At 38.8% G+C, this 13,420-nt stretch overlaps 1 protein-coding gene across 1 annotated transcript; it reads left to right on the forward strand.

The window, feature by feature from the left end:
* Positions 1 to 2: 2 nt before the first annotated feature.
* On the forward strand, positions 3 to 11,366 carry RNF138 (ring finger protein 138; the record flags this gene model as incomplete). Its single annotated transcript, XM_008644956.2, has 7 exons — positions 3 to 22; positions 899 to 1,064; positions 2,553 to 2,668; positions 5,557 to 5,625; positions 6,116 to 6,221; positions 7,010 to 7,117; positions 8,509 to 11,366. Coding segments are annotated over 7 exons (654 nt in total), but the record flags the coding sequence as incomplete, so codon positions are not given.
* Positions 11,367 to 13,420: the final 2,054 nt, after the last annotated feature.

The following is a 13,420-nucleotide window of genomic DNA, read 5'->3' on the forward strand; positions in this document are numbered from 1 at the left end:
GGACCGCCAACTGCCAGCACGTGTGGGTATCCCGACCCCCCGCCCCTTCCCAAGCCTTTTCCTCGCCTCCTCCGGCTCTCCGCCTTGTGCTCCTCTGTTCCCCCTGCCCCTGGTGCACGGACCCTCGGCCTGGAGCTGCTGAGGATGCGAGCCCATTCCTGCCCCGGCCTCCCCTCGCCTCTCTCTTTTGTAGCCGACGAGGACCGGTCATTTAGCAGAAGCCCTCCCCACCCCCGGGTGTCTGGTCGGCGGTGGGGGAGTTTTGCTGTGTTGTCTGACCTAACTCGCGGTTTTTAACTTCATGGTTTTCCCCGTTCCTTTTCGAACAAGGACGGTAGTGTGAGTTGTTCTCTCTTTTCAGTTCATCTATTCAGCATTTTTTTTTCCAGAGGGACGCTTAATTACAACGTGCTACTTTGTAGAAAAGCAAGATAGCTTTGGCAGCTGGTGCGTAAGGAAAGAGAGCTGCAAAAGCTGGTGAAATGAGGTCTCTGGAAACGCGTGCTGAATGAAGCTTTGCAGTGGTTTTGACTCTATTAAGGACAATAAGGAGTTACTCTGATAAGATTGTCCGGAATCACGTGCTTGCTGCACCATTTAATATCTCATTAGTGATCAATCTGGTGTGCAGCTCGGTAATACTAGTCAATAAATAATAAGAGTTTTACCTAGAGTGCATTGCCAAGCTCCCCTGATTTCCATATACTTCATCGCAAGCACCATTATTTCATATTTCTTTTAAATATGAAACTTTGTATTCGGTAAACTGTTATTCTGATATCTCTTTTTTTTTTTTTTTTTTTTCTTTTTGCCTAAAAATCATCCAGCTCTCTCAAGGACAAAGTATCTAACTCTGTATGTTTTGCTAACCTGTGTTTGTGGTAACTTTTCAATTTAGGTTTTGCAGGAAGTGCTTCTTGACAGCTATAAGAGAAAGTGGAACACACTGTCCTCTCTGCCGGGGGAGCGTGACTAAAAAAGAAAGAACGTATCCCAAAAGGGCTCTAGATGTTGAAAACAGTATGAAGAAAGCTTCTGGGGGCTGTAGATGCTGTGAGAAGCAGGTAGAGTAAAACTTTAAAAAAAAGTTGAATAAATTTCTCGTGTTTTTGTCCAGACACATCTTTACTGTGTGTCATTCTCATCTTGGAGCTGAAGAGCCTATAGCAGTTAGCTTTGTATGGCTTGTGCATATACTGGGCATGCAGTGCCTGCTAGCTGTACCTAACAGGTGTAGACTGAAAGAGCATTTTGAATTGTCAATAAAGGCATTTTAAGTGGAGTGCCAGCTTTTCCCCAAAAAGATGGAAAAAAACTGGATATAACTATAAAACTGGCAAAAGGAAAGTTAAGGAGCTGAACATGAAAATTGCAGATATATGGAAAACCTCAGAAACTTTCAGTATGGAAATGAAACTGCTTCAAGTTGCCATAAAATTTAATTTAAAACCAAAAACTGTGAGTTGATTACTTGCAGTGCCCGCATGATCAATCACATGTAATTTCCTCCTTGCCCATCAATCTTTTTACATTGCCTTCATTTCCTTTCTAAAGGGGTCATTATTTTTGGAACACTGAGTGAAATCTTGAGCCTCACTGAAACGAAGAGTAATGCCTCTTTTGATATAAACAGATGCAGGATTTCAGCCACACTTTTTGTTTATAACAAAGTGCATAAAATCCAGGTAGTCTTTATGATGGTTTCATTCCACTTGGGACTTCTGACAGTGTGAAGATCAGCACTAATAGAATCCTCAGCTGCTTGCTTTGTTCCACATGATTCATTAGGATGAAAAGTGGGGAGAAACAAACTGATAGCAATTGGTAAACTGGAAGGAAGAACCAAACAATAATGGAATTTAGGCACAGGCATGTGAGATGTGATCTTGTTCAGCCTCTAGACCTGCGAACACCTTCTTGACAGTGCTGTCGGGCCTGAATTTCAGATTTAGGGTATGTCCAACACAGCTGTCTTCTGACAAATCTAAGCAACTCGTTCTCTTAATTTGAATTAAAGGTGAATAGGCAGCCTTAAGTTGGTGATCATTCACCTTTTTTTTTTTTTCCCTCCCCTCTCAATGAGAAAAGGAACACACCTAATGCAAAAAGAAAATGTTTCTCTGCATGAGGTAACAGCAGGCCAGAGAAGACTGAAGGAGCAGTGGTGCTTATCCCATCCTCATGGCCACTCTGTTATAGCTCATCAGCTATTGATCCTGGATCTGGGAGGTGTAGTTCCAGTGACTTTGTTTCAGTTAAACGGTGTTTACTTGCATCTTTCATCCCTGAGAGAGCTCTCAGGTGTCCAGCAGTTTGAGTGGCAGTGTTCTTCAGTCTCACAGAGTGACACTGAAGAGAGGAGAGAGGAATCGGGGATGTCCTGTTGGTCAACAAAGTGTTCATGCTCAGAAGGGAGACACAGGTTCTGGTTTCTGCTGCATATGATGCCTGTGTAATTCCTGCGTGCATTGCTTTCTGTTGGCAGAATTCTCTCTTCCTTCTATCCCTGGATTGTTTAGTATGATTTCAGTAATTTGGCATTTTATTTTCAGGTTAGATTTTCATGGATGAGACAGCATTATAAAACGTGTAAGAAGTATCAGGATGAATATGGTGTCTCTTCAATTATTCCAAACTTACAGATTTCCCAAGATGCAACAGGGAACAGGTAATCAGGGTGTTCTGTGTGTAACCGTGCATCCTTCCCCTGCCCCTCACCCCATGGGAAGTATTTTTTTCCAGGGCATTGCTTCTTTGTGAAATAATTATTGTCCATATTTTTGTGCTTCAAAATATGAGTTTTTCCAGGTCTTTTTCTTTACTCTTAGCAGACAGAAGAATACCTTTCTGCATGATGGCTTTGAAATGTCTTCTAGAGACTCTCCTAAAAAGCATTTAATATTTGTAGCTTGCTTTCCTTGCCTTGACAGCATTTGAGCAGCCTTCTTTATAACATATTTCATAATGTTTACCTCTTGAGAAGTTCCTGTGTGTTTGTATTGCCCCTCCCCTTTCCTAAGTTTGTTTTAGTGGGTATCCTGTTTCAAAACATTACTGTTCAAGCTTTTGCTTTCTGATTGAATTTATTTTGAACAGCTCTCTTTCGAAATATATAAGGAACTCCAGTATGTTACACACCGTAAAATCAAATGACACTTGCCATTTGTTTTCAGCTAGTAAAGTTAACCTTTTTTTTCATATATTCTCACTCATGGTAGGGGTTGGGGATTTTTGGTTATTTTTAAAGAACTTTTTATGTGCTCATTTCACAGAGCTTTATTATATGTATCCCGTCTTTTATTTATTTTATTTTGCCATTGATTTTCTATTTTTAGCAGTCTGAACTACTCTGGTTTTCAACCCATCAGTCTATTGAAAGTTGAAGCTGTTACTGGAATTAGCTGCAGCAATGTTTCACCAAAGTGTCTGGATATTCTGATATCACTATTTATGCAGTATGCCACAGTAGAATACCTGTGATTATAATATCACTGAAGTATAAAAAAAACTTACCATTACCATATTTGTGACTGTAAATATTCACGTTCTTAGCACGTCTGTGCAGTTTCTTCTGGCTTAGCTGGAGGTGCATATATGGTCAAATTTACTTTCTAAAATGTTCTTCTGCTTCACCCTTTCTTTAGGAAAAAAGTTTATTTTGTGCTCAGCAAAAGAAAACTTACCTTGCCGTAGTTGAAAGTTGCAAATTATTTGTTTGAATACGTGGCAGTTAAAGGCCTATTTACACCTTCCTAGTCAAAAAACTTAGGAAGTGCTACCTGTGTTACATTCATATAGTTCATAATGCTTTTTTAATTACTTGGCTGTCACCTGCATTGCCATTCTTGTTGACTAAATGTTTGTTGTATTATATGCCATTTTCCTGTAAAGTTGTGTAGTATGCCACCAAGTATCACCATGGTAATTAAATTATCCAGAGAGGTCCCACCTGACTGGAAATTAACAAATGTAATGCCCATCTACAAGAAGGATCAGAACGATGATCCAGGGAACTACAGACCTGTTGGACTGACCTTAGTGTATCGGGGAAGGTCATGGAGCAGATCATCCCAAGTGCCATTCCGTGGCATGTGCAGGACTACTAGGGCACCAGGCCCAGCTAGCATGGGTTTACAAAAGTCAGGTCCTGGTTGACCAAACTGATCTTCTTCTATGACAAAGTGACCTGCTTAGTAGATGAGGGAAAGACTATGGATGTTGTCTATCTAGACTTCAGGAAAGCATTTGACACCATCTCGCACTGTATTCTTCTGGAGAAGCTAAGGCTTGGACAGGTGTGCTCTTCACTGGGTGAAAAAACTGTCTGGATGGCCAGGCCCAGAGAGAGGTGGTGAATGGAATTACATCCAGTTAGCACCTGGTCACCAGTGGTATTCCTCAGGGTTTGGTTTGGGGCCACTCCTGTTTAACACGTATACTGATGATTTGGATGAGGGGATTGAGTGCTCCCTCAGTGAGTTTGCAGATAACACCAAGCTGTGTGGAGGTGTTGATTTGCTGGAGGGCAGGAAGGCTCTGCAGAGGGATCTGGACAGGCTGGATCAGTGGGCTGAGGCCAGTGATATGAGGTTCAACAAGGTGAAGCGCCAGGTCCTGCACTTTGGTCACAACAATCCCAGGCAGTGCCACAGGCTGGGGGAAGAGTGGCTGAAAAGCTGCACAGTGACAAAGGACCTGGGGGTGTTGGTTGACTGTGGTTGAGCCATGATCCCGCAGTGTGCCCAGGTGGCTGAGAAGACCAGTGGCATCCTGGCCTGCATCAGAATTCATGGGGGTAGCAGGACCAGGGCAGGGATTGTCCTGTACTCGGCACTGGTGAGGCCACACCTCGAATCCTGTGTTCAGTTTTGGGCCCCTCAGTCCAAGGAGGACACTGAAGTCCTTGAGCGAGTTCAGAGAAGGGAAGTGGAGCTGGTGAAGGGTCTGGAGCACAAGTCCTGTGAGGAGTGGCTGAGAGAGTTGGGGGTGTTTATCCTGGAGAAAAAGAAGATCTTCTCAGGGAAGACCTCATTGCTAGTTACCTGAGAGGAGGTTGTAGTGAGGTGAGGGTCAGTCTTTTCTGCCATGTCTTCAAGTGAAAGAACAAGGTGGAATGGCCTTAAGTTGCACCAGGGGAAGTTCAGATTGGATAGTAGAAAATTTTTTACTGAGAGAGTGGTTAGGCATTGGAATAAATTGCCCAGGGTGACAGTGGAGTCACTGTTTCTGGAGGTGTTCAGGAGGTGTCTGGATGTGGCACTTGGGGATATGGATTAGGGGTGATTATGATGGTGCTGGGTTGACAGTTGGACAGATGATCTTGAAGGTTTCTTTCAACCTTGGTGATTCTGTGAATACTGAGCCATAACTTGATCCAAAGGAAAAGCTGTGAGGATTAGGATGTTGTGCCAGTGTATGTTGCCTTGAAATTCATGGGACTTAATACATTTGCCCCCCACGTCTGTTACTGTTAAACTTTTAAAAATGTTGATAGTGGAGTGAAATAATCTCAATTTTTGGTGGTTTTGTTTTTTTTTTTTTTTTCTTCATTTAAAGTAGCAGAAGTGATGCAATATCTGATACTGGTGAGATGGCTAATAATCAAATACTTCAAGGAGAAACAAGGTAGGTTGCTTACTTGTCTGTAATTGTTATTAAAATAGATTCTGATAGTCACAGTGCAAACTTCTTAATGCAAAAAACAAAACACAAAAAACCCACACAAAAACACTAGGAGCTGTATTTATAGAATCCTGTAGTTTCTTGTACATTTGTATCGATATGTTAGAATTTGGGCTTTTTAGTACTTTCCTGAAGGATTTGCACTAAAAGGTGTTACAAGACTGCAAAACCACGGTGTAGCTGCAGTGGGAACAAAAGAAGCCCAAGTCTCAGAAGAGTGCATTTAGGCATACCAATTGTAAATGTACTTCAGAATTGCAATTTGGTAGTAGCACTGGGGCTCCTTTAGATCTGCTAGTACGTCAGTGGGAGTGTGGGGTTTTTTTGGGGGGGTTTTTTGTTGTTATCAAAGCAAGGGAAAACATTCATATGCTTTCTTAATAATACTTCTGAAACTCTTTTCTGTTTAATACTGTTGTATTTCTGTTTACAGTGGACACCCAACCTTCAAATGCCCCCTGTGTCAGGAAGCCAATTTTACCAGACAGCGCTTGCTGGATCACTGTAATAATAGACATCTTTATCAGATCGTTCCTGTGGTAAGTACAGTTGCTTATGTATGTTTCTTAAGCTACTTTCATTGTAATTATGTGGACAATTTTAAATGTGCAGTTGCTGCTCTATATCTTTAACAATCACTGTGGTTTGAGAAAGACAATATACTTCATGCAGTGCATTTAAATTGAGGAGTGACTTTGATTTGAAAACATTTCATGTCCAGCCTGCTGGTTCTAAGGCATTTCTGACTTAGCTGTCTCATTTATCTTGATGTGAAGCAGGCTCAGTTTTTGAGCCTGATGCTTTACGCTTCTTTATTTAGTAGTTCAGGTCTGTTCCTAAAGAATCCCATTTGTAATGTAACTATTGTTTCATGTGAAACCTACAGTTACTTGAAAAGTAATCCTAGGTAACCAAAGGGTCTGAAGGAGAAAAATTGGTTTGGTTTTCTGTATTTTCATATGTATTGGGTGTGTTACTTCTTCTTTCGGCTTACTTGATCATCTCAATTGTATGAAAATTCTCCCAAACAATAAGTAGGATACAATAATCACTTTCTTTTCTAAATTGACTCAGACAGATACGATTATCTTCCACTCCTAAGAGAAACACTTTAGAAATCTACGAAGTTAAAATGTAGTTTTTGAATGTTACACAGTTGAGGAAAAGCACACTTAGAAGTATGATTGGATGTTAATGTCTTACTGTATTTTGGTAGTGGATGAGTAATAGACTAGTTATTGCTGTAGAACATGTTTTTAATACATTCTATATTGCCAATAACTTTTTTTTTTTCATTCTGTCTCTTCCCTTTCCCCTCCAAATTCAGATCTGTCCTATTTGTGTATCTCTTCCATGGGCAGATACTAACCAGGTTACTAGAAATCTTGTTAGCCATCTAAATCTAAGGCACCGGTTTGACTACGGAGAATTCGTGGTAAGCTTTTTCTTCTTTGATGTGTGGAGGAATAAATGGTAACTTCTTTCTAAAAATCAAAATGCCAGATAAAAATGTTGTCCCAAACTTGTGCTCTGGACGTGCTGTATTCCTGTTTTGCGTGGAACTCAGAAGCAGACCTGTCTGTTCTTAATCAACATGAAGTGCTACTGGTAATAGGTGTTGTCAATAGTTGCACTGCTCCAAGCTGATGAATTAAGTCTTTGACTTAGTGTTCTAAATCTGAACTATTTATTACTTTTACTCTGTTTAATAGAACAGTTTATTACTACTGTTTCTGGGGGGAATAAAATAGATGCTACTCTGTTTTGTTGACATTGACCTTTTAATGCAGAAATTGCTAAATTATGTTCTTAGGACTCAAACTGCAACATGACTAGCTGGTATTGCTGCTGCAGCTTCTCTTCTTGTGTGTTGTGAGAGAGACTGAAAAAGAGATGTCATTTAATCAATGTTCAGGTTGCCTCTTTTCAGGCTTTTTTTTGAGTAAATGACCTTGAAGTACATGCAGAACTACATACACAGATGTAGACAGTGGCTGATTCATAAGTCAAGCCAACCATTTGGGTTCTGCATGTGGGATCAGAGAGCTGGAGAGTTTATGGTAGTTTCTACAGAATTTGACAGGCTTTGGGGTGTGCTGCATGAGCTTTGTGTGGGACAGGGATAGTATTTGAATCACAGGCAGCCTCCCTGGTTCAGGATGGCAAAGATGATGTATATTGTCCTTTGAGTCGAGTGAGCTGTGATAAGGGCCTGAAGAGCTAGGGTTTGATACAGGGGATTGGCCTCTTCACCATGAGTGCATGTTTGATGACATAAAACTGGTGACAAATTCTGATTTGGGGAAACTGCCAGAATTGCTCTTAAAAGATGCATTACTCTGGCATGTTAACAACCTGGAAGATATTTCTGCAAAAGTAGCAGATTTTTTGTGTTCTGTATTTGCTTTCTCATTTTAAGCAGTATATTCTCAACAATCTATGATTACTGTTGTCTGGGGATCCCATTTTGGTTTTATTAATGGAGGATGTTATGGCTGGTTAGAAGCCCTGTTAAAAGAATTGCATGACACAGTCAGCTTTCCTGAGCTGGCTGTTCCATAATGTAATTGAGCCAGGGAGAGAAGATGGACCCTTCTGCTTAATGAGCCATGTCCCACTCAACTGATTCTTCTCCTGTCTCATGTGTCTCTTGGTACTTGGTTCAATAAAAGATTCTGTGCAATATAAACAATCATGTAGTAGCATAAAGAGTCTTCAGTTAGGTGCCATTTCCTATGTAAAAACATAGCAGATGAATGATTAAACTAATGACTATGCTACATCTTGAGTATTTGTCCATTTTGATGATGTTTTTATTTTGTTTAGAATCTTCAGCTTGATGAAGAAGCCCAATACCAAAATGCAGTTCAAGAATCCTGTCATGTGAACTTTTAAAGTAGAGCCCCCTTCATCTTCATACTGATTATCTGAGAGAAAAATGACTTTATTCTGTTGGCAGTCTGCTGGGTATATTAATAAAAATGTCGTTCAGTAACCACTTTTTGGGCTAAGCTTCTTTTCACACTCATAAGGACTTCTGATAAATGATTTTGCTGAAACTCAAGTTTGACATATTTACTGAGATCTGCCCCTGTGGAATTAGCAACATTTTTGGAACTTCTCACTCCTGTCTTGATTTTCTCTAACTTTTACTACTCTGTTAATTACATGTTCATATGATTAATGTAGGATGTTCTAATTCACCAAGACCAACTTTGAAAGTATCTTTAGAAAGACATGCACTGATGCTCTATTGCACTGTTGGGTTTCTTCAAGTTCAGCCATCTTCTAAGGTATCTTATGAGATGATAAATTATTTTTTTTTTCTCTTCCCACCAAGGACAGGCATTTGTCCTGCCAAGAACTAATTTTATTTTAATGTTGTGATTTGTTTTTTACCGTTGCTATGTGACTGAAAATAACAACAGCTTAAAACATTAAAATACTTCTTTTCTATAGCTCAACAATGCAGAGCAGGGCTTTTTTCACCTTTCATTGAGAAAGAACGATGCCATTGCCTAGGAATAATTGCATCTATTTTTTCCTCTTTGGGAGCATAACTAAAATAGGATGCTTGCTTACTAATATGATGAATGAGGAGTATTCACTGTACTCCCAACTCCTAAGGAAGATTACATATTTTCTGAGCAATTCAAGATGACATGCAAAAGGTGTACTTTTTTGGCTTATGGCTGTGACCAGATTTTGTTGAAGCTTTTTGAGAATTTCTGGTTTTGCATTTGGAATTGAAGTTTTGGTCTGTCCTGTTTCATGGAAGGCTCTGTAGCTAAATAACTAAACTGGCTTCACACCTACCAAAACACTTTTATTTTGGTAAAGCTTTTTAAAACTTGTACATCTCCTGCATCCAAAGGCTTCAAAAAACAGTTGAGAAGAAAAAAACTACTCTAAAATAGTTACCAACATATTTTAAGAGCTCCTTTTCTAGATTTCCACCTTCCCAGCAAGAATATTGTTAAAATTGGAGAAAATGGTAATAATGCAATTTTGAATTTAAATAGAAAATCTGTTTGTAAAAACTTTAAGATCTTTTATATAATACTAAAAGGGAGAAGGGGGAAGATGGCTGCACAGCATAAGTTTTGGAGTTTTAAATAGAGAGTGTTCTGAACATAACACCTGTTAGGACTGACTCTACGTCCTGTGTTTCCATCACCCGTTGTCAAGCTGTTGTTATTAATGAGCATTGCATATGTGGTGGAAAACATCCCCAGTAGTTTTGTTAGTCTAGATGGTATTTTATGTGTAGTAATATCAGTTGTGCAGCCAAAGTACAATCTGCTTCTTGTGCCCTGCCTCCCTGTTCTTCTCCAAACAGAGGTTTTGATTATTCTTTAAATGCTGGGATATTTCATATTCCAAAACTGGTAAGGATGAAATGCCTCATTTTACAACGTAATGTTTCAGAACTGCAAGTTCTAATTTATTGAGTGTTGGAACTAAACCACTGTACATTGTAACTTGATTTTTCTATCTTATTTTTTTTTATGAGTGCAAAACATTACTGAAGGCATTGCTGGCTAAAATACAGAGAAAGTTGTCTATTTCAGAAACAGTTGTCTATTTCAAAAACCTTGCCAGAAGATTATGTCCTTTTTATAACAACATTTCTTGAATTTTGTTGCAGTCTGCCTATGATATTTTGACAGCAGACCATGCTTGGAACTTGTATTCCAACTTCCCTGTTTGCCCCCATACTCTTGTCTGTGTATTCTCACTTGTTTGTCTGCTCTAGTGCTTATGTGACCACATTGTGATTTGGAGTGGTTCACTGAGACAACAGAAAAAAAATCAGATTTCTACTTTTGCTCTGTAAAACCAACTATGAAACAGTGCTGTCATACAAAAAGGAACTTCAAGGTACCTGATGCTGAAGTTTTACCTTTTAAAACAAAGACACATACTATGGTGATTTATTACTGCATCCATCATTTCCTAAGGAGTTTAACAGTTACATGTAAGTTTAGTTAACTTTTCTAGATTCAGTGAAATGTTTATATGATCTGGCAATAAATGCCTACAGCCAATACAGATTCTGAATGCCTCATGGACACTGGAACTAGTTATTTCTATTACTTGAATATATCTTGGGAATTGCAAGTGAAATGACATCTGTTTTAAAACTCTGGGAAACAATTTTTTCTATAGCAATAATTAGTTGTCACTTGATGCATAGTTGCTGAGCATCTTAGTCATGTTTAAATGTTGAGAGACTTTAATACACATTTTTAAAACAACAAGTGTGTATTAATGCAATACAAATAACCCTTTCAAAATGTTTATCCTCTTTATTTAAAATCTGTATTGGCAGGTGCTGCCTTGCTTAAGATTTTGTACTTTTAATATGAAGAGATTGCATCCAATACATTCACTAGGTAAGCGTTTAATGAAGATTAAACTATTTAAATATGTTGCTGCTGGTCATGATCTTTCTCACTGAAACCCAGACATGCACAAAAACCGGTGTATTTGTGATGGGTAATGCTCAAAACATGAAATCTTTACTAGAAGATTGCTTCTTAATGTTTTCATGTTCACATTGCATTATGTATGGTTTCAGTATGTTATGTTCGAATTGTACCTTCTGGTTTTTTTCCTATTAAAGTGTTTTTACTATTTGTCTTTTTGTTGCATAATAAAGATGATCAATTCCCTTGGTGCTACTTCTTCCTTTTCAGATCATTTCTAAAACTTAGATATGTGATCGGTTGTATGTCTACGCACTTTGAATTACTGGAATGGTGTGTATGCTGCTGGAATGATAAGATGTGACTGATGATGCATCTGTGAGCTGACAAGTTACCTTATATCATATTGTGGGTATTTCCAGCAAGCAGAAAAGATGATAGGTTGGCCAAGATCTACTTTGTGCATCTTTTCTTGCTTCCATGTTTGTATTTTGCTGTCCCATGTAGTGTTAATAGAGAAATAACATCCTAAAAGGAGAGGGAAAGATGTATGTAACACTTGGGGTCATTAGCAAACCTTGTTATTTAAAGGTAGATTTTCTGAGAAGATTTAATGCTTTTCTGAGGAAAGAATTGCCAGTAAGTTTGGGCTGGTTGCAAGTTTTAACTTGCACACACCTTTAGCAAGGTGGCAGCTAGATGATTTATCCTTCTGCCCTTTGTTCTTGTGCTGAAAATACCTTTGGTTGTTTCTTGTGCTTTTACATTCTAAGGACACACAGATGATAATACAGTAATAAAATTGATTTAATGTGTTATTTTGAATGACAGAAATTTAACAAAACTATGTACATTTCCTTTTTGGTAATTTATTCTTTCCCCATAGAATCTAATTTTCTGATCTCTAAGTAAACCACTGTATCTTCTGAATCTGCTTATAAGTCCTTTGTTAGAGATTTCATTGGATTTGATTTTATTACAGCAATTCATATTTCACTGCTTAGAGAGAATGCATGTGATGTGTTTAATTTTCATTGGCGGTTTCTTGGTTATAGGATACTTGAGCTCTGTAAAACTTCTCTTTGTTCTCTAGTCTTACGCCAGGGCCTCATTCTCAGGTAGAGAGGGGGATTTTTGTGCACCCAGCTCATCTTCTGACAGGTAGTTGGGGCTAGAAGGCTTTTTGTGTTTGGGAAGCATTCCTGGGTCCCTCTTTTTTAGATTTGACTTTTGAGTCCCATGAGATTTGAATGAGTGTCTGTGAGGACTCTGCTATAAAAGAGTGGATAGTGTGGTTTTTTTATATCCTTTGTTGTATGCAGAAACAGACACACCAATTCATGAACACTGTTAGGGGATGGGACAGTGTTTAACAGAAATGGAAAATGCACATTTGTGAAATGACTGCAGAACCTGGCATCCAAGGCTGCTTTGTCGCAAGACAGAAGAGCTACAAGAATATCTGACAAAGGCATCTTCAGGTTTCTTTTAGAAATGGAGAAACAAGCAATGAAAGGGCACAAAACCTACATAGTCTGTTCTCCATACAGTGTGTACATTTGCTCCAGAAATCAGGTTTCTTTTGTTTCTAGTTGTGGCTGTAGTTGAAAACATGTTGGAGACAAAATTCAGGGCGTCTTCAATGAGAAGACACTTCAATAATGTTAAAACTTCCACTGCCCAGTGCATTGCCAGACTCTTACTAGGGTCAAAGCATGGGTTTGTTTTTTTGTTTTTTTTTGTTTTTTTTTTTTTGTTTTGTTTTGTTTTTTTTTTTTTTTTTTTTTTTTTGGTTTTTTTTTTTTTTTTTGGTCTCAGGAATAGAGTAGGTCTGTACTGTTTCTTACATTTCCAGCTCTAACCAGCCTTATTTTATCTGTAACATTTTCGTGGACATGATCAGGAAAGAGCTAAGAAAGTGAATTTTACATTTATTCCCTCACCACGCCTCACACTGTCAGGAAATTGAGGGAAAGGAGGGAGGAAGGAGTCATCACTGTCGAATGCATTTTGTGGAATAGCATTTAATCCTATTTCAAATCTGTGCCTTAAGTACTCTGTATACATTTAGAGGCATTCCTCAGATCTGTGAAGCTGTTGGTTATTTCCCAGGGCTTAGAGAGAAAATACTGTTTTTATGAACTTGCTTAATCTTGTGAGGATGCATAGTCACTGAGAAAAGTGCTTCTCACTGTTTACATTCTTTCTCTACTGTTGTGTTTTTGTCTCTCATTTTTTTCATAAAATGGCTTGAGTTGGAATGAACCTTAAAGGTAATCTCATTCCACCCCCCTGCTGTGGGCAGGGAC

The sequence above is a fragment of the Corvus brachyrhynchos genome, unplaced genomic scaffold (assembly GCF_000691975.1).
Source record: "Corvus brachyrhynchos isolate BGI_N302 unplaced genomic scaffold, ASM69197v1 scaffold60, whole genome shotgun sequence".
Classification (NCBI taxonomy): Eukaryota; Metazoa; Chordata; class Aves; order Passeriformes; family Corvidae; genus Corvus; species Corvus brachyrhynchos.